At 56.3% G+C, this 20,675-nt stretch overlaps 1 protein-coding gene across 2 annotated transcripts; it reads right to left on the bottom strand.

The window, feature by feature from the left end:
• Positions 1 to 105: 105 nt before the first annotated feature.
• On the bottom strand, positions 106 to 20,379 carry FSD2 (fibronectin type III and SPRY domain containing 2). 2 transcript variants are annotated; one of them, XM_037053531.1, is made up of 14 exons: positions 20,256 to 20,379; positions 19,943 to 20,061; positions 14,127 to 14,844; positions 13,891 to 13,986; positions 12,119 to 12,349; positions 10,881 to 10,903; positions 9,874 to 9,995; positions 8,899 to 9,054; positions 8,265 to 8,399; positions 7,409 to 7,559; positions 6,564 to 6,697; positions 5,434 to 5,566; positions 2,657 to 2,833; positions 106 to 1,036 (listed from the first exon to the last, which is right to left on the bottom strand). In XM_037053531.1, the coding sequence occupies exons 3-14, from the start codon at positions 14,697 to 14,699 to the stop codon at positions 784 to 786; spliced, it is 2,184 nt and encodes a 727-aa protein (XP_036909426.1). In that variant the 5' UTR covers positions 14,700 to 14,844; positions 19,943 to 20,061; positions 20,256 to 20,379; the 3' UTR covers positions 106 to 783. The 2 variants fall into 2 exon arrangements, with proteins under 2 accessions (XP_036909426.1, XP_036909427.1); XM_037053532.1 differs by lacking the exons at positions 19,943 to 20,061; positions 20,256 to 20,379 and having other exon boundaries at positions 14,127 to 14,673; positions 14,828 to 15,308.
• Positions 20,380 to 20,675: the final 296 nt, after the last annotated feature.

The following is a 20,675-nucleotide window of genomic DNA, read 5'->3' as shown; positions in this document are numbered from 1 at the left end:
TGCATGGGGGAAGCACCGCGCGTGTGTGGGAGACTGACAGGAGGAAGTGTGCAGTGCTGGTGGTGTCCCGTCTTCCCCACGCTGCAGAGACCGGAGAGCAGTGGCTGGATGAGCGAAATACTCGTTTATTCAATACTCGGTGCACCCTTCTGCGTGAACCCTTGGGGACCGAGCGAGGAACAGGACACACTGTCCCTGCCTTCATGGAACTAGGCAGAGAGGTGGTTTGGGAACTAGGATGGGGCAAGTTCCTTCAGAGGAGCGTGTGCAGTGGGGAAACCGCAGCACAGTGCTACTGACTACAGGGGAGGCAGGAGGGGGAGGACACGGGGCTTCCCATCCTCTGGGCGACCTCCCTCTCTGTTCCGTTCTCAGCTGGTTAATGGGACATCATGAGCACGCTGGGCTGCTGCAGCCACTGACACGCATCTCTTCCCCGTCCCCTCCCCCAAGCCGTCGGCCTTGGAGTCTGAGCTATGCTGCACATACAAAAACAGACCCACACAGTCTGACAAGCTGAAGAATCTCTGAGTGCATTTGGTGCGAGCCCACATCTTGCAGCCAGGCCGGGACACGAGTCAGCATCACGCAGGCGGCAGTGCACGGGAGGAAGCCCAGGCCGGGGGCAGCCCAGGCCGGGGGCAGCGCGGGCCAGCGCCCAGTCTGCCAGGCCGCAGCAGGAGCCATGGCTGCACTGGGCACACGGTGCTCGAATGTGGAGGCGTGAGTGGCTAAGGGGGGTAGGTCGGCAGACAGACAGGGAGCTGGGCGAAATGGTCTCGTCTAGTAGAACGTGACATGCTTTGGCACTGCGATGCCATTGTGTACCTTCAGACACCCGGGCTTTTCCAAGGAGAAACAGGGGTGCACGAAGTGGGGGAGCTGGCAACTAAATGTGTACAGGTGCTGAGAGATGTCCACGTTGAAAAAGGACAATTTTGAATTTTCGTAGTCTAACAGAATGCCAATCTTCTTTGGGGAAACTGTTATTCTTATATCTGGAGTCGTCTTGTTGTGTAGAAATTCATACTTATGCCTGAAAATTAAATGTTGACATAAGAGATTTTCGGAAATTCTGTAGACAGGCCACTCGCAGAACATTTTATATACTTGTATTCAAATACTTCTATGTCTTATTTTATTAATGACTACCAAAGTGACAGACTCTTTCTGTAACTATTCTCTACAGCTCTTTTCTGAAATTGTCCTAAGAAACGTGTATGTGTAAGCTTTGTTTCTGAGCAACCTCTTAAGCTAAGAAACTTATGAATGGTATTATCCAAATTTGTATAGACATATCACATGTTTTAAAATTTGGATTCTGAGGCTGAAAATCCTTTGTAACAAAGGGAATTGGAACGGGGGTGTCCTCGCCTGTCCCATGGCGGGCCCTTGGTGTCATCTGCGCACTAGGGCTCGGAGGCACCGAGGGCTCAGACCCTTGAGCGGCAGGGTTCCCTGGGGCCGTCACTGGACAGGGCCCTGTGGTTCCAGCACACTCCCCACGGCTTGTCCTGTGTGCACTGAGAACTGGCTGAACGCAAACCGGCCACGGGGACTCCCCAGCCTGCCACCTGCAGACACGGGGAGAGCTGCGTGTGTTAGCAGGCCACTCCACACGGTTGTCACAGACGCTCCATGGGCCGTCCAACCCTCCCATCTCCCTTGGCTTCTGTTCTTCACTGACCAGCCCCCAGAAGCCACGCACACCCTTCCCTCTACCTTCCTCCCACCACCCGTGAAATCTATGACTGCGAGCCAACCAACACGGGTCAGCTAGGACGCTTGACCCTCGCCCTCCACTCGTACCTGTCTGTCCAAGCTGGGACCGGACGAGGTTCTGCTGCCGCCGTGGTGCTCAGCTCTTGTGTCACGTTCCTGCCCCCTCTGTCCTCTCCCCACTCCCCACACACAGACCCCTACTCTCCCTACACTCCCCCGGTTTTTCCCTGCCTGTAGACTCAATATCTCAGCAGGGAAAGCTGGCCTTCCCACGCACAGGGGAGCACGACCACCAGTGTTCAACTGCAAGGGAGGCTCGTGGGCACAGAGCGTTGGATGACAGGTTAAGGGGGTCCAGCAGGCCAAGGTGGGTCGGAGGGCCCGTAGGACCAGGGTGCTGGGAAAGTGGTGCAGTGGATTTTTTTTGGCCATTTGTGAGATAAAGGGAAGTTGCAACCATGGCCTTCCAAGTGTGACAATGTCCCTTGTCCCTTGCTTTGTGGGACTGTCCCGTGCAGAGGGCAGTGCTGAGCAGCAGAGACTACCCATGAAGCCTCTTCCCGCATTTGCTCACGAAGATGGAAGTGCATTCGTTTCCTAGCACTGAAGCAGAGCATGCCTGGGTTAGAGTCCCAGCTCTGAATGCATGTGGGGCGGGTCCTCACCGCTCTGCGGCTCAGCTTTCCCACTTATAAAAGGGGATGACACGCTTGTGAGAGGGAAATGAGGGAGCGCATGTAAGGTGTAGAACAGTGCTCCGCACGGAACGCCCTCCAGGAGCCTGAGCCGTTTTCATCTGGAGAAGTGCCCAAAGCTGCTCTGGCCCTTCAGGACCTCCGGGGAGGGGCTGGGAACGCTCCCAAAATACCAGAACATTTCCTAGCGCACCCTGCCGGTGCCAACGGCTGCTGGCAAGACCCTCGCCCGCTGTTACCTTGGTGGCGCCCACGCGTGCCGCATGCACCAGGACCGGCAGTTGGCCCCCAGGTCCTCCTGTTTAGGGACGTCCTCGAAGGCCACGCCCACCGTGTAGTCCGAACGCTCGTCCACCTCCACCTCCCAGTAGTGGCGCCCTCGGACCGGAACGAGGTCCCCCATGACAGCGACACACCTGGTTGGGGAAAAGGGAAGCACCCGTGACTGGAGGCGGCCCCCGCCGGGCTGTGCGGTGAGGGACGCCCACTGCGTCGGTCTGCGGGTGCTCTGTGCGCGGGGCGGCAGGGGAGCGCGCCTCGCCTGCAAAGGGGCGCACCCGGAGCTCTCGCCTGACTGGCGCGGGAGACGAGATCATTACACTGCTGGCAACAGAAGAGGAGACAAACCCACAGTAAAGACTCTGGAGGCTTTTTAGTAACAAAACCAAAGGTTTGGATCACCTGTTCATTAAAAAAGAGACTGAAACCTCACAGAACTCAGGAGTCCAGTGAACCCCGGTCTTCCATTTCGCACAGCTCCACGTAGCTCCTGTTGGATGGCATGCTGCCCCACTCACCAATCGTTGAGTAAAACCAGTAACATCTTCAAAATTTACTCAGTGGAATTCTACTTTTTAACGCAGGCAAGACCTTTACTGCTTCTTACTCCCCTCTGCCCCCCGTGCCCCCAACCCTCGGCAGAATGGGCAGCGGTGGGAGAGGATGAGGGCGTTTTCCGCTGCACCATGTATGGTTCCATTTCACACTGACGTATCTTCCACGCTGGAGTCTTCTACGTCACGGGCGCGCACCGCCCCTACTGTAAGTCTTCAGAAAGAAGCGAGGTGTAAACCAACCGGTTGCCTCACCACCACCCAGTACAAGCTCTAGCAACTGCTCGGCCAGTGGTGTCCCACCCTCTGGTGTCTCGGGGCCACACTGAAGAGTTGTCTTGGGCCGCACATTAAAGACACTGCGACACATAATCACACACAACAACAACAACTCGTATTTTAAGTAAATGTGTGATTTTGTGTCAGGCCACATGTGGCCCGCGGGCAGCAGGCTGGACACCCCTGGTCCCAGCAGAGCTGCCTCTGGGGGCCACACGCCTCACACCATGCGGAGCACCCCCCGCCCCAGCAACCCTGCCTGCAACACGGCCGGCCCTCCGTGGCCACAGCGGGTCTCTTCTGCCCGCACCAGCCTCTCCCCACCACCGGGCCCCATCCCCTCATTTACGTCTGGGGTTTCTGTCCCCCTCAGGGCTGCAGCTGCCGGTCCGATTCCACCTGAACAACAGCACATCCGAGGGAGGTTCACTGAGTGTTGCTGTGAGCGGTGGGGACGGCACCTACCCGGTAAAGCGGGTGTTGCTGGGGGGCGGCTCCCTCGGGGGGGCTGTCCTTTCGCTGCGCACCGTGGTCAGCCCGTCCTCAGAAACGGTCAGCCAGGGATGGCAGGTGCGCTCGTTGAGGCGGAAGCAGCTGCCTGTCGGGGCGCAAACCCAGGAGGAGGTCAGCGGCCCACGGCTCCTCCCTCCGCAGGGCCGCCACGCAGGCACGGGCAGCACTGCAGGTCCCGGCTGAACACTACGCCTCAGGCTGCCCCTCAGGGCAGGGCCCTCAGGGTGTCGGGGACGGCAGTGCACCGGGGCCGGGCCCTGACTGAGCTCGGCAGTGCACGTCTCATCTCCTTCAATCCTCGAGATTACCCTTGGAAACCTGTGCTGGTATTTCCATTTGTGGATAAGGAAACAGGCGAGGGTGGCTGAGAAAGCAGCTGGCCGAAGCTCGGAACCCAGAGCCACAGCTGTGCTGGGACAGCGGGAGGGGGGGGGAAGGGGGCGCGAGGGCAGAATGTTTCCAGTCACGTCCCTGCTGACTCAAGACTTGGATGTGAAATGTGACCATTTGATGACGTGACGATGGCAAGTGAGAAGGGGGGAGCTGGACTTGAGGATGTGGGCACCCACCAGGGCCAGAGAGGGCCTGGGAGGAGGTGGTGGCAGGTCTCAGCCAGGCCTGCAGGTGGCGAGGTGCTGCACTGATGGCGGGATGGGGACACGAGTCCCAGCGATGGCCCTCCCCGGGACTTTGTAGAGATGCTNCTCTGCCCCCCGTGCCCCCAACCCTGGGCAGAATGGGCAGCGGCGGGAGAGGATGAGGGCGTTTTCCGCTGCACCATGTATGGTTCCATTTCACACTGACGTATCTTCCACACTGCAGTCTTCTACGTCACGGGCGCGCACCGCCCCTACTGTAAGTCTTCAGAAAGAAGCGAGGTGTAAACCAACCGGTTGCCTCAACACCACCCAGTACAAGCTCTAGCAACTGCTCGGCCAGTGGTGTCCAACCCTCTGGTGTCTCGGGGCCACACTGAAGAGTTGTCTTGGGCCGCACATTAAAGACACTGCGACACATAATCACACACAACAACAACAACTCGTATTTTAAGTAAATGTGTGATTTTGTGTCAGGCCACATGTGGCCCGCGGGCAGCAGGCTGGACACCCCTGGTCCCAGCAGAGCTGCCTCTGGGGGCCACACGCCTCACACCATGCGGAGCACCCCCCGCCCCAGCAACCCTGCCTGCAACACGGCCGGCCCTCCGTGGCCACAGCGGGTCTCTTCTGCCCGCACCAGCCTCTCCCCACCACCGGGCCCCATCCCCTCATTTACGTCTGGGGTTTCTTTCCCCCTCAGGGCTGCAGCTGCCGGTCCGATTCCACCTGAACAACAGCACATCCGAGGGAGGTTCACTGAGTGTTGCTGTGAGCGGTGGGGACGGCACCTACCCGGTAAAGCGGGTGTTGCTGGGGGGCGGCTCCCTCGGGGGGGCTGTCCTTTCGCTGCGCACCGCGGTCAGCCCGTCCTCAGAAACGGTCAGCCAGGGATGGCAGGTGCGCTCGTTGAGGCGGAAGCAGCTGCCTGTTGGGGCGCAAACCCAGGAGGCGGTCAGCGGCCCACGGCTCCTCCCTCCGCAGGGCCGCCACGCAGGCACGGGCAGCACTGCAGGTCGCGGCTGAGCTTCCTGAACACTACGCCTCAGGCTGCCCCTCAGGGCAGGGCCCTCAGGGTGTCGGGGACGGCGGTGCACCGGCGCCGGGCCCTGACTGAGCTCGGCAGTTTGCACGTCTCATCTCCTTCAATCCTCGAGATTACCCTTGGAAACCTGTGTTGGTATTTCCATTTGTGGATAAGGAAACAGGCGAGGGTGGCTGAGAAAGCAGCTGGCCAAAGCTCGGAACCCAGAGCCACAGCTGTGCTGGGACGGGGGGGGGGGGGNGGTGGCTGAGAAAGCAGCTGGCCGAAGCTCGGAACCCAGAGCCACAGCTGTGCTGGGACAGCGGGAGGGGGGGGGAAGGGGGCGCGAGGGCAGAATGTTTCCAGTCACGTCCCTGCTGACTCAAGACTTGGATGTGAAATGTGACCATTTGATGACGTGACGATGGCAAGTGAGAAGGGGGGAGCTGGACTTGAGGATGTGGGCACCCACCAGGGCCAGAGAGGGCCTGGGAGGAGGTGGTGGCAGGTCTCAGCCAGGCCTGCAGGTGGCGAGGTGCTGCACTGATGGCGGGATGGGGACACGAGTCCCAGCGATGGCCCTCCCCGGGACTTCATAGAGATGCTGCCGCCGGGGGTGAGGCAACTGCCCCCAGGGGCAGGGTGGCCAGCCCCCGAGGGGTGTGCAGAGGACCTTGAATCCTAGCGCTTGCCCAGGCAAACTGCTGTGCGACTCAGGCCCCGGTCCCCCATCTGTGAGAAGAGGCCTCAGGGCTCCGACCACCTCCGAGCCCCTTCCCGGCCTGGCTCGACAGGCCTTCCTGTCTGTGGTCGTTTGTATTCCAACAACGTCTTGGCTGCGCTGGGTCTGCCACAGAGTGGCCCCGTGGGTCCCAGAGAGTGTGTGGCCTGGGGCACAGACCTGTGGTGCAGACGGTGGCGGGCTCGCTTCTGGCGCTGGGGCCCCCTACGTTGAGGGCGCGCACATAGACCGTGTAGCTCTGCCGGGGCTGCAGCTGCACCAGCGACTCACAGGTGGGGATGCCCACGACGGACCTGGGCAAGGAAGCAGGACGCAGTCACCGCAAGCCCCGTAGCCGGCCGCCCTTCCCAACCAGGGTGGGGGACATCGTGTTTCCAACCACCGTCCACCACAGACACGTATACTGGCCGTTCTCCCTCCCCCTCCCCTCTAGCAGGGAGGGTTTCCATCCCCCTGACACGTCCATCTCACTGCTCTCCCGGGAGCGTCCCTGCACCCACTGTGCCAGGGCCTCGGTCCTTCCCACCCGTTCTGTCTCAGCTGACCGCCCCGCCGCTGGGCCCGGACCAGTCTCCCACCTCCATCGCCATTCCTGTTCCACTGCACGTATTTCTCCTTCAGAGAACATCTCATGCATTTGTTTGTTTTCTCATTTCTAGTCTGTCTTCCCCACCTGACCGTCACCTCCGTGAGGGCAGGGAATTTGTCGTCTCGTCCCTGAGCCCGGCACAGGCCCTGGCACCACCTGGCCCTCAGTGCTTGCTGCGTGAGTGAGTGGGAGACCTTAGGGCGAGACAGCGAACCTGAGGATTCACCACGTATTCCCGCGTCATCCGCCTCCAGTGAAAGCACTCCTGCCACTTCTCAGGAAAACTAAGCCACCTAAAGTTTAGGTGCGTGGGTCACAAATTCCGACCTGCCCTGCAGGCCTCACACATTCCCTGAGCCATGTTGCTGTGTCGGGGGGGCGCCTCTTGAGCCCCACAAATGCCCCCATGACTCACTCAGTCACTCCTGAGGCTCCCGGTGTCTCTGCCTGGGTCAGCTCCACCGTGTACGAGTCCACGGGGTCCAGGTTCCCAGACTCCCAGCAAATCAGCGCGGCCTCCTCACAGCTCCGCACCTCTCTGCTCTTTATGACGGGGGGAGAAGGCGCTAAACGCAGTGGAGAGGGAGAGGAGAGCCCCCGCTGTTCACGCCCAGCCATCTGGGCCAGAGCTCCCACATCACAGCCCCTCTTCCCACAAAAGGCACTCGGGGCACCAAAATCAAACCACGTGCCTCAGACTGAATGTGCACGCCCCGAAGTTCCCGGGTTGAAACCTCGTCCCCAAGTGATGGCATCTGGAGTCTTTGGGGGAGGGGTGACTGGGTCATAGAGTGGAGAAGATTCAATATAGCACAGAACCGAAAATGCTTTGCCCCTTCCCTCCACGGAGGGCATGGCGGAAAGACAGCTGCCTGTGGACCAGGTCAGCCGCCTGGACCCCTGCCCTGCAGACCTGAGAGACACAGGCCACGGCCCGTGCACTGCCCCATGTACATTGTCCTGTTACGGCAGCTGGACGGTCCCGGGCACCAGGGGATGGACACCTGTCAGGGGTCCCCGGAGTGGAGGGGGGCTGCCAGGTTCAAACAGTCCTGCGACCGAGGGCAGTAGTCTTTGACATTTTGACACCAACTATGAGAACATGTCCCTACCATATCAGGCACGTGGATTTGGTGTGTTAAATAAAAGAAAAAAAAATACACAGGTACCGCTGTCCATCAAAATGAAACCCAGACCCCTGCCCCATGAGGAGGGTGGTGACTCTGGCGCCCTGGCGGGAAGGACCAGCCGGGGACACGTGGCTCACGTACCTGTCATGTACACCACACGCTCACTGGCGGGGCTGACACCGGCCCTGTTCTGAGCTGTGACCCAAAATTCATACTGGGTATTTGGCACAAGATTCCTCACTGAGCAGTATGTCTCTTTGACCGTCATTGTAAACTCTGGGGGAAAAGAAGAATTCAACCCCCAAACTGGCCAGGAGGTTCCTCATTCATTCTATCGAACTCCAAGTTGCAAATCCCAAGATCCGCCACGGACTCCTCCCATCCCTGTGCACAGGCCTCTGCCATGTGACCGGCTTTGGCCAATGGGATGGCAGCAAACAGGCCGCCAGCTGACAGGCTTGGGAACGGCAGGTGCACAGCTGTGCCCTGTGAGCCAGCCCCAGCCGCCTCCTGGAGGGTGAGACCCCCCACCCCCCACCCCGTGGGTGGTTGGCCCCTGCCACCCACGCCTTCCCAGCCAGGCCCCAGCATGCCCTTCCAGCCCCTTCTGCCTTGTTCGCCTGCAGGCCTCGCAACCCCTGGGTGGCTCCCAGATGAGGGAACTCCCTCCAAGGCGCTGGGTGAACAGATGCACCCCTGCCCCGCCACCTTCCCCAGGGCCACTGAGCGGCCTCAGCCATTCTGGAGCGTGACCGTGTCCCCGGCAGAGCCTCACCTGCTTGGTCCTTCCCCGAGAGGCCGTCCCGCATGGGCCGGCAGGACAGCTGGTAGCTCTCCACCGTGTCGTCGGAGCACAGGCTCCAGCACACGCGGACCGAGGAACCCGAGGCGGAGTTGGGGGCCTGTGGGTTAATCACTGGGGCCGAAGGAGCTGGAAAAGAACCAGGGAGGAAGGTGAACACCCTGAATTCCAGCCCCGACAGGGGTGGCTCGGCGGATTGGCACTGTTCAGATTCACAGTGGGGGCACATGCCTGGGTAGCAGGCCAGGTCCCTGGGTGGGAGCGTGCGATCAAGGCTTCTCTCACATATCCGTGTTTCTCTCCCTCTTTCTCCCACCTTTCTCCTCTCTCTAAAAATAAAATCTTTTTTTTTAAACAGCTGAATTCTAGTCTTATTCTCTGGAGTATGTAATCCCAGTGATGCTTCGGAGCGCTACCTGGCACCATGTGACACTGTACACACAGTACCTCATTCATTTCGCACGCTGTCCCCATGGGAATGATCATGTCCATTTTACAGACCAGGAAACCAAGGCTCAGAGAGGTGAAGTAAGTTGCCCAGAGTCACACAGCTAGGAAGTGGCAAACTCGGGACTCTCCCCAACTCCATCCATCCCCAAGCTCATCTCTTAACCACCGTGCATGTTAAGGAAATAAGATTCAGGATGCTTGTTTGGTGTAAATCAGACAGGAAGGCAGGTGTCTACAAGGAAGGGCGAACTGCAAACACTGACTACTCCAGACTGCCCCGAGCCAGGTGCCGGCATCCTGGAGAGGGAGAATGGGCACTCGCCCAGGGCATCAGCCTCCGTCCCCACCCTTACCAGCCACAAAGACAAAAACATGAAGCCAGGGGGCAGGAATACCCGATTCTAGATCGACATGACTTCTCTGGCCACCCAAGTGTCCCCCTCAAAGCCCAGGGAGGCTGGACGTGCCGGGGCGTCGGCACGCAGGGCAGAGGCGCACCGGGGACGGCGTTGACGGAGCCCAGCAGCTGCTCCACGTCGGAGAAGTCCAAGGTCTGGTCCTCCAAGGCGGGCTGCGTGGAGATGTCCACGTCTGTCTCCGTTTCCAGGAATTCTCTGAGTCTGTGGGCGTAAAAAGACACGCTGACGAGAACGGAGAGCATCTTCCTCGGAGTCTTCGCTGGGCTGGGCCACTGGCAGTGCACAGAGAGGGCTCTGCTGCCCCCGTGACTGACGCAGGAGGTCGCCACTGGGGACGGGTGGGCTGATCAGAGCACTAGAGGGGAGAGGTGGGAGTGGGCGGGCGTGCGCCGCCCGGCCCCAGACCCACAGCCTCTGATAGACCCCACCCAGACACAAGGCCAGGCCCAACATGTACGACTCCCTGGGGACTCCACTTTCTGGCCTCAGAGTGGGGCTCGGGGTCTCCGTGCACCTGCTGCCTGGCAGTCACAGAACCCGAAACCAGCTCTGTCTTTTGCCAGCTCCCATGTCTTAACTGTCATATCCTGAAACTTCAGTGTTCACGTTGCTTTTCAGACACTGTGTTACTTAACTCCCACAAAACTGTCCCTGTCTGTAGACATGAAGGCGGGTCCCAGGCTGGCTGGACACCCAAGGCCTTGGGGGTGCAGGATTTGGCCTCCCATCTGCCTCTGTGGTATGCATGCTTTCTGCAGTGCTCAGTCTGCGTACTGGCCCAGCTGGGGGACCCTGGGGACACTCTGGGGGCCTCAGCTCCTCCTGGAGAGACGAGGGGCTCGTGGAGGAGATCTGACCACCCACCTGCTGGCCAGGCCTCCCCAAACGCTCCCTCCAGCCTGAGACTCTGAGACCCGGGCCCAGGGTGTCCGGTGACCCCACACCGCGGTCCAGCAGCCGGTGCCGTTCAGTTCAGGGTCACACACACACACACCAAGACTGAGAGTATGTGCCACATGGGGCTGCATCTCCCTAGACCCAGAGGTGAGGGGACACAGGAAGACACACGTGAAAACGGAGTATTACCTGTCAGCCATGGCCACGGCGTCCTGAAGAGGAGGGGAAAGGAGACAGCATTACACTGATTTTGGAAATGATTTTTGAAAACTATATAACAATCTAAACATACAATAAAGCTGGGAAATTGGTAAAAAAGAAAAACACCAGCCACACCCCACACTCTAACAAAGCCATGCGAACGAAGCCGGTGTGGTTTCGTCCACGTGACTTTTCTTCACTTGGGCCACACGAGAACTGTCCACGCTGAGGACGGTCTCCAGCATTGGTTCTGAAAGATGGTTCACGGTTCACAGCATGGGACCTGCACTGTCTGCCTAACCAACCGCCTGTCCTTCCCCCGAGGGACATTCTGGGGGTCTCTGACCTCTCCCCGCCATTAAGGAACAGTGAGAAGGGCACCTTAATGAGCATCACTCTCCCCACCTACTGGATTCTGTCTCGAGAGGCAGTGGGATGGGGGGACAAGGGGCCCCTGGTTGGAAAGGTCTGAGCGCTGAGGGCTCCGGAGGGGCCTGCCAACTGCTCTCAGCCTCAGGCCCAGGTCCCTCGGCCCCAGCACGGCCAGAAGGTGGCGCTGTGGGGTTCTGAGGGAGCCGGTTGAGCTCAGTCTCAATCTGGAGGCCAAGGAGGCACACAGGAAGCTCCAGAGGCTGAGCCCCCTCGCCGGAGCATCCTGGACACCGAGGCGGCCCCTCCTCCTGTGGGGCCTTGTGAGGAGAGGGGGCTGGGCTGGGAGACGGAAATTCCCACAGCCCAGCTCCTGGAGGGCCTGGTGTCAGATTTCACTAGGCTTCAAGGAAATTAAGAAAAAGATTCTTTTTTTTTTGCATGTTTCAGTTTATGAAGTAAGATTTAAAATCTTCCCTGCATGCAGGAGATTGGAGGTGACTGTCGAACCTGGACAGCCTTCTCCCAGAGCTCCCAGAGGCCGTCGGAGGTGGCCAGGGCCCTTGGGGCACTGCTTTTGCTCAGCTCCAGGAAGGGGAGACAGGGGGACAGGTCCCTGGCGACCAGGACAGAGGAACTGGCCCTGATGCCACCTGAGCAGCGGTGGAGGGAAGGGGTCAGCTGTGTGTGAACCCACCTCACCACTCGAGGGTGACAGTCCCATCACGAACACCGCTGGGATAAAATGGACGCTGACTGTGAAAGCCGACTCCGGCGCCACCAGGCACGGAGGGGACAGTCTGACCTGCTGTGGCCCCGTCACCCCAGCACATGCTGCCTGCTGCGCCCCGACTGACCTTGAGGAAGTCCACCTTTTCTTCGTGGCAGATCTCCTCCACTGTCTCCATGAGCTCTTTGCAGGTGTCCAGGTTTTCGCCGCAGCTGACCAGCTGCTCATACAAGGCTTCCAGCTTCTCCTTCTTCCTCTCCCCTAGAGCCTGCACTTTCTCTTCGTATTTTTGAGCAAGCGTTTCCAAGATTTCGTTGTAATGCGACTCGAAGTTTTGTTCCTGTCTTCCAAAATTCTCCTGCAAGACAGTGGACCTCAGCCATCCTTCTGGTGCCTGTGGTGTGTCAGCCACAGAGTCCTCGGGGCATGAAAATGTCTCTGCCCAGGGATGCTTCTGTCCCTTCCTGTCACCTTTTGCCTGGACACTGGGGTGGATGCAGGGGTTGCTGGGACCGGGGTCTCCAGCTAGAGCCCCAGCGACACTCCTAACAGAGAGCACTGCTCTCTGTCTTCCTCTTTACCCTCCATTTTCTACCCGCTCCTCACCCTCAAACCACCTCCGCGTTCGCCATCCTCCCATTGCCATGACGACCAACCCAGTTGATCATTGGTGATGAGTCAGCCTGCACTGGAACCTGGGACCTTAACACGGAGACGTTTGCCCTGGGAGAGGCCCACCTGAGCTCTCAATGTCTTGTGACCACACCTCCCCCCCCCCACACCCTGATGCTTGGACAACATTGTACAAACGCCAGGACCACACAGATTCTCACAGCAGCTGCGAGAAAGATGAAGGGAAAGGGGAATGAGGGGTGTGGCCCGGTGGTGCCCACAGGCGCAGAAACAGAGGGAGGGTCAGGACAGCTCTCATCCTGGGGCCAGACGGGCAAGACACACTGATGACAGCATCTTGGCTCCTGGTCCCCAGGACGGCTCTGTGGGTCCAGGTGGCCGTCATCCTCACCAGACAACAGGGACACTTCCAAAGGAGAGGACCCATCATTCGGGAGTGTTTGCTGAGCACCTACTATGTGCGTCAGACTTGCTCCAAAGGGCAGACGAGAGGGAGGAGCGGGAGCCACCCCCCCCAGTGCCGAAGGTGCGGGGAAGCGCTCTCTGATCTGCGGGGTGAAGACGCTTGGACCTGAGAGGGAGCAGGCCGTGCCCAGTGCAGGGTGCTCTGTCCCTTCCGCCGGGCTCTTCCCCTCTGGCCACCATCCTGTGCTCCCGAGGGGTGGGCTTGTCCCTGTTCTGTGGCCCCGAGGGGGTCAGTGCGGTGGCCCTCTGCCCCGCTCAGATTAGGGGTGAAGAAGGTCCAGCTTCAAAGGGAAGGGGCCTGGGGCTCAGCTGATTCACACGAGGTGCTTCTGCTGGTCAGTGGAAGGCGGCGTGGACAGAAGGAGAGCGTCCACACGAAGGGACAGGGGAAGGGAAGTCCCCAGGTCCACAGGCCTGGTCTGCTCATCTGGATGTCACCTCAGTGGTGCACTGCAGACCTACTGGGCACACCAGGGGTCTGTGACGTGTATGGGGACAGATGTGAGAACGTACTCATCTTATGAGAAACAGCTGGGGAAAGGAGCAGTAATCGAGGATAGGATGGGGGTCTTGCAGAGCCTCGCTAAGGGTGGCCCGTGGAAGGAAGAGTCTGTCTGCCTTGTGGTGGGGCTGGGGCTAGAAAGACGCGGAAGACGCAGCCTCCGCAGCTTGCGGCTCCGCAGGAGATGCTGCCAGTGGTCAGTTCCACGAGGTACGTGTGCAGTGGGCAGGGGCAGGGACAGCAGTGACCCCGATGGGAGAAGCAGCACGGGTCTGACGGGCTCACCTACGTGCTCTCACCTCCACAGTGATGAAAACCTCCTCTAAGTGGCTGGCGAAGTTTTCCATCTCGATGATCTGCTTTTCCAACCTGCACATGTTCTTGTGAATTTCATCCTGTCAAACAGGGCATCGCCAGAGGTCAGTGCTGCATCCCCTCGCGCGCTCCTGCACAAGGCGTTTGAGGTTTGGTCCGTGCCTGAGCCCTTGAGATGCAGATGCAAGGTCACAGGGAAGGAGAAAGGAGACCTGCTTACCTTGGCGCTTTCCAGCGCTTTGCTGAGCGGGGTCAGCTCGTGTGCTCTGTGTTCATCCAGGTCCTTGTCTGCCTCTCTCAGTGGAGTTTTGCAAGTGGCACAGAAGACCTCGGCAGCCTCCTCCTCGTCCTCCTCCTCTGGGATGACGTAGCATTCGTACTCCTCGCTGGCGCGGCCGTGCGTGTACCGGTACGCCTCCCGAAGGTCCTGGCACTGGCCCTCTGAGCCCCACCCGCCGAAGCCCAGGCCGTCGGCCTCCGCTGCCTCGGCACTGAGTCTCCAGTCTCTCTGCTGCACGGCTAGTTCTCCCCTCGTCGCCACGCGGGGAGAATATTCCGAAACCTCTATCCTGGGCGTGTTCTCGTTGACAAACTCGTCTGCTAGTTCGTCATCATCTTCAAGTCCATACAAATGGACAAGTTCATCCACTTCCTCTTCCAGGTCTCTTTGAGGCTTACCTTTCGCTGCCCCTCTCGGCTCGCTGGTCATCTCAGCCGGGACGACTTCTCCTCTCATCCGACCACTTTCTGCCGGGAAGATCTGCAGCCTGTCTCCGGAGTCATACAGATCCATGGGGTAAGAGTGGGTGTCCCGGGGGGGCCTGTCCAGCTCCGGCCCCTCCCCAGCTCCCTCCTGCACGGGGGCTCGGGAAGCCCTGGGCAGCCCCTCTGAACCAGAAGGACCCCTCCTGGGCGGCTAACCGTGGATATCCTGGGTCCTGGAACACAGAAGGGGGAAAAGCTCCGTTCCTGAGAAGGTCGCTGCAGGGGTGGTCACTGGATTGGGCTCAACTCATTCACAGTTTTTACAACAATCATCTGAGCAGCTCGGGTGTGGTTACACTTCAAACCACCTGCAAAGAAAAGTTCGCTTCCTACTGGAGGAAGGGGTCCCATATTATTTTTAGATAATATAAATGTTCTAAGGGTGCTGTTCACAGGCAAAGAGAAGTCTGAAGACCACTCACTGATCCATACGCAAAAAACCCCGACCCTTTTTGTTTAGAGAAGCGTGTTTTTTTCCTGCTTAACTGCTCAAGTCACCAACAGAATCGTCATACCGTGTTCACCAACCTGCACAAGTACTTCACCAACAACACACGCCCACGTAACACTAGGAAGTACGTGAGCTGCTTACCTCATCCCCTAATAGCTTTAAAAAATAACTTTATTGAAATATAATTTACATGCCAGAAAAGCCACCTGTTTTAAGCGCACAATTCTGTAATTTTTAGTAAATATCCCAAGTTGCGCAACCATTATCACAGTCCAGTTCCTAACGCCCCTTTTCTAAAAAACTGTGGTAACCAAATGCTTTAAAAACAAACAAATATGATTAAACTATTCCAACGTGACATACGAAATAGATTGTGAGGACAACAAAAAAAGCAAGACTACCTTTTAAGATCCAGGTTACCGCCTTTTCCCCCCAGCCACGACTTTTATAACCAAATAGCTTCTAAACCAAATCTTCAGAGATGGAGGAAAAAGGAACATTAATAATAAGTTGTCGTTTTAGACACGATGAAACTGAGGCTGAGAGATGAAGTGATAAATCACGGTCTATGAAGGACACATTAGCTAGATGGCTTCTCCTCTGTGCCGCTGGGTACAGTTAAAAATAAAAACAGCTTTTGCAAGTGCTGTATGGGAGGTGTGTCTCCGTGCTTTAATTAGAAAAGTCCCCTCCAAAATGTTTTTTAACTTTTTATGGGTCCAAGATGCCTCTGAGAATCCACTGAAAGCTGTGAATTCTCTCCCCAAAAGTGAGCCCAGAGGGGCACGATTTTGCCTATCATTTTAGGAGCTTGGCCATGCACCCCCGAGCAATCCCCCAGCCGCAGCCGCAGAACCCTGTGCAAAGAGCTGAGCGGTATGTCGAGCAACGTGGTTCGGGTCAGCCTCACAGGCACGGTCCAGACCGGACAACTTTCTGTGGAAGGACAGAGCAGGCACCGACGAGCGGAAAACGATGACCAGGCTGTTTTTCAGTATTAGAACCAAAGCGCAGAACCATGCTTTGTCAACATGCGCACTTTGGGGTCCAGACTGTTCTAGCAAACGGGCCCCTGCACTAAAAATACTTTCCACACAGGGCAAGAATCACCCGCACCCAAGGCTTTCACAGCCTGCACTGACCCCACGTTAGGTGAAGTGAATCCCCGGGACGATTACAGGAAGGCACAGAAAACACTCCCTCTGTGCAGGGGCCTGCAACTCCCTGCAACTCACACTCCTGAAATCTACCGTGCTCTCTCTTGGTCTCTAAAGGAAAGGAGTTGCATTAACACTGTGGCATTAAGTTAGTGGGGCTCAATGATACAAGTCGCATTAGAATATCACTAACCGAAAACTTGCCTGGCGATTTAAGGGTCCGCGAACTCTTCATTTACCGCTGAGGCGGTGGGTGACTGCTAGAATCCTGCACCCTGGCTCGGTAGGCTTTCCCTCCTGGTGACCTCTGCGTGCCCATGGGCCTCCCCTGCGCCGCCCCTGCCTGTATCACACCAGGGCTCTGTGACGGGGCAGCCAAGGCGATGGAAACACGAGCTGGCTCTGGCTGCAAATAGCAACAGGCTTGCTGTGAGTGAAAGCCCAAATATAGACCTGCCCAGGCCGTCCTGCCACTTCTGCTCAAGTTTCACCCAGAGAGGTCAGATGACGTCTCCTGGGTTGCTTCTTACTACGGAGACTTGAGTCCCAGGTTTCCACCGAGGGTCTCAGATACGTGGCTGTGCATGTATAGAGGGGCCGGGGCTGGGGGCAGCCACAGTCCCGCAGAGAATGGGGGCTTTTTCGAGGCCACGTGCTGAGCATTTTCCGACTGGGCTGAGGGTCTTTTTCCAAAGTGCTTTCGAACAAGCACAGATCTAATGGCAATCGAATGCAACTTAATTCTCCCCCCTCCCCACAGTTCCATGTCTGCTTACGGTGGGACTTGTTCCCCACTCAGGATACAGACCCAGCAGACCCGCGGTTTTCTGCTCCCTGGTGGGTCACCCTGTCCTAGGGGCTGCTGAAGACCTAGACTCCACTCCGTAATTACACGTGTGGTTCAACACAATGCCCGAAAAGTCGCACTGAGTGCAGCCAGCATCATGATGGCCTCCTCCTCGCCCTGGCGGGGCCTCTCTAGATGGAAGCCTGCCTGGGGGAAGGGGGAACGAGGTGGCCTCTCTCCCCGCACCTGTGCCCTGAGCTGCTGGCGTGGGAGGCAGCAGAGGGGCTAAGGTGACAAGACAGCTCCTGTTTGAGCTGGTGTCAGCTGGTGTAGCTGCAGGCTCCCTGGGGCGAGCAGGTGCCTGTCGCTCTCTGTGTCTCGCAACCTCTCCCTCTCCCTAGCGGCCTCTGACCCCCTCTGAGTTTCCCATCACGAAGAGCTTTCCCCTAAAGTTCCCGTGACCGGGCTGAGAAACCTATTCCTGGCCTAATCCCTGGCGGGCCCCGTCCAAGGCCTCTCCAACGAGGCCCCCTCACCCATGCAGCTGGCTCTCACAGGCAGGATGGAGGGGACTCCTTGCTGGCTCTGGGCTTCCTGCTGGCCCACTTCTGGGTCTTGGGAAGCAGGCCCCATCCTGGGTCCCAGCAAACTCTGGGATGCAGACGTCCCGGCACAGCAGCCTTCGCTGGCTCTACCAGCAAAACAGCTGATCCTCTAGCCTCAGGCCACCACTGGCCCATCTGCAGGAAAGACAGCGAGATCTCTGAGGGGTGCTTTCAAAGACCCCTCACCGAGCTTGGAGGTAGAGGGGGTCTTCCAACCCTTCCCCTAGCCCAACATCAGCTCTCTCCAGAAAAATCGCCCCACTGGTCTCTTGACTCTGATCCTTTTGTATTTGCTTTAATTAGCTGAGATCATTAATTAGGTTCTGGACCGGTTTCCTTTACTATTCTCCCATCCAAGTACTAACCAGGCCCGACCCTGCTTAGCTTCCGAGATCAGACGAGATCGGCCACGTTCAGGGTGCTATGGCCGTAGACTTCCTTTACTATTCTGCTCCTGGTGATTTGATCTCAGAATTTTAAATCTATTGCTTTGAGGGGGCCCCAATCAAAATCTCATTTCTAAAATACTATTACTGCAGGGCATCTTTGAGATAAAAATTTAGAAGCAAAATAAAATGTCAAAAGCAAAAAAAATATTTTAAAACTATTCAAAGATGTCTATATGAGAATGTTCATCACAGCATTGTCTATACTGGCAGAAAACTGAAATAAATCCATGACTATCGTGGGGAATTCATTAAATAAACCACAACAGTCAATTCACTACTGGCAAGTATTAAGTATAATAATATAGATGCCAATTTTTTAAAAGTATTGACTTTTTAAAAAGATTTTATTTATTTATTTTTGGAGGGGAAGGGAACGAAAGAGGGAGAGAAATATCAATGTTTGGTTGCCTCTTGTGCATCCCCTGCTGGGAACCGGCCTGCAACCCAGGCATGTGCCCTGACTGGGAATCGAACCGCGTTCGTCTGTTTCACAGGCCCATGCTCAATCCACTGAGCTACACCAGCCAGGGCTAGATGCCAATTTTTTAAATGTGGAAAGTGGCCACAATATATTTGTAAGTAGAAAAAATTGTATAAAATATCTTTCCAGTATAATCACATATATATATGTATGCATATTATATGTACACACACACACATAAAATGAGAACAGGGTTTATTTCTTTTGAATTACTTTGTTTCTTTATAATTTTGACAGTGTCTATTTTCATAACTTTATGTACCTTTTATTAAGTTTTAAAAATATTTTTTATTGTAAAATAATCTATGGCATTTGGCTTAGAAATAAACAAATAATACAAAAGAATCACAAAGTGAGTGTAAACCAATTGTGTGTCTTGGTAAGACTAATGATTAAGTTTGGTGTGTATTTGTCCATATTTTTCCCTAAGAATATACAAACTTAGCCCCCTGTCACACAGACAAAATAGAGATTTTATAATTAGAAAGTATGTAAGTTTCATTTTGAAAAAGCAAATCAATTAGAAAAACCATCAGAAAGGAAAAAATAACATAAAACAAATACAGTAAAAAGACATACTATAAAAATATTTTAAGAGATATTTAAACAGACAATTAAGGGATTCTATGTAATTAAAAAATTATACGTAAGTCACACTAGCTAAAGTAACATATTAAAAAATAGTCTGAGTCTGGCAGGTGTGGCCTGCAGAGTGAAGTGTCACCAGCTCTCGTCCCAGACAAGGCACAAAGTCTCTCTGCCTCTCTTTTTCCCCTCACTTCCCCTCTCTCTAAAAAAATAAAGAAAAAGTTAAAAAAATAGTTTGAGGAAAAAGAAATCACTTCAGCTAAAAGGTTCTCTCCCCACAAGGACTGGGCGGCAGCGGGAGCAGCAGTCCCAAGTCCAAGGACCACTGTCCCACACAGTCATTGAAAGGGGGCAGGGGACCATCGGGCAGCGGCAACTTCAGACCTACATGCCTTGAACTCATCTTCGGGGGTGGGGGTGGGGGAACCTGTCTTAACCATGGTTTCAGCCTGGTCCCCTTTTGTTTTCGCTGTTTTCACCTTGGGCATAATAGCAAGTGCAAAGGTGATTCCAGGCTGTCCTAGTTCAACACCTTTAAAAGCTGCTTCACTGGTTCCTGCATCAAGCCCTCAAAAGCCTTGTGTTGGTGAAGGGTTCCAACCGCGGCTCCCTGGGCACCTCCCCACCCTCTCAGCCCTCTCTCGGCGCACTCACAGGGTGGGGGCTGCCAGGTGCGCACCTGGGCAGAGGTCAGGGCTGACTCGGTCCGCGTTGCTTGAACGGGTCCAGCTCCACCCCACACTCCATCCTCACCTGCAAACCACATTCCCGATTTCTGAAACAGGTCTTCAGGAGCCAGGTGGTCTTCCTTAGCCGGAGTATCTCTGTATCTTATGACGAGTCTCTTTGCTGGGTACTCGGTTTCCTGATTTCTAAAGTGAAGAGGCAGCACACAGGTTTACTTAAACGTGCTTTGAAGACAGAGGTTATCTTTCGGGATGCCTCCTTTGCCCCACCCCCACAAAATATTGGGCACACGGCAGGCCCTCCACAAAATATTGTTGAATTGAAAACAATAAATGTGTGGCTACTGCCTAGTGCCTGGCGCTCGAAAAAGAACTCTTACGTTTAATGCACTGTTTGGTCTCTCCAGGAAGTCTGTACCTTCTCTGAGAGAAGAAACCATGAATTCATTGGAGCCCTGACCCGAATGACGGGATCAGCTGGCCCGGTTCCCAAGGGTTCACAAGAACTCGTTCAACCGACAAATACCTTTCCCAAGTCAGTACGTACAAAGGTAGCAAAGGCGAGGCCAGGACTGGACTCTCAGGCTCCCCGGGTCGTTGCGTCACAGAGCGACTTCAAGAGCAAGGTTCCAGGGAGACCCCGGGCCTTTTTATTGGTCATCGTGGACCTGGACTCGGCCAATCCCGGATGCCGCTGGAAGGCTCCCAGCCACACACAGCCAATCAGAAGTGCAGGAGGGGCGGAGATGGGGCGCGGAGGCGATGACAGTCCAGAGAAAAATGTCGCGGCTGGGACCTGA

The sequence above is a fragment of the Sturnira hondurensis genome, unplaced genomic scaffold, assembly GCF_014824575.4.
Source record: "Sturnira hondurensis isolate 20B ecotype Veracruz unplaced genomic scaffold, ASM1482457v3 Scaffold0007865, whole genome shotgun sequence".
Lineage (NCBI taxonomy): Eukaryota > Metazoa > Chordata > Mammalia > Chiroptera > Phyllostomidae > Sturnira > Sturnira hondurensis.
This window is presented reverse-complemented; position numbering and strand designations above follow the sequence as displayed.

What these genes read in the sequence shown, in the direction of transcription:
- FSD2 (XM_037053531.1), bottom strand. Translation starts at nt 14,699, where the DNA reads ATGGATCTGTATGACTCCGGAGACAGGCTGCAGATCTTCCCGGCAGAA. An exon ending in GCCGTGGCCATGGCTGACAG is followed by an intron (nt 9,996 to 10,880) that starts GTAATACTCCGT and finishes TTACGCCCACAG; the next exon opens with ACTCAGAGAATTCCTGGAAA. An exon ending in GGAGCCTCAGGAGTGACTGA is followed by an intron (nt 6,698 to 7,408) that starts GTGAGTCATGGG and finishes TTCCTTGCCCAG; the next exon opens with GTCCGTCGTGGGCATCCCCA.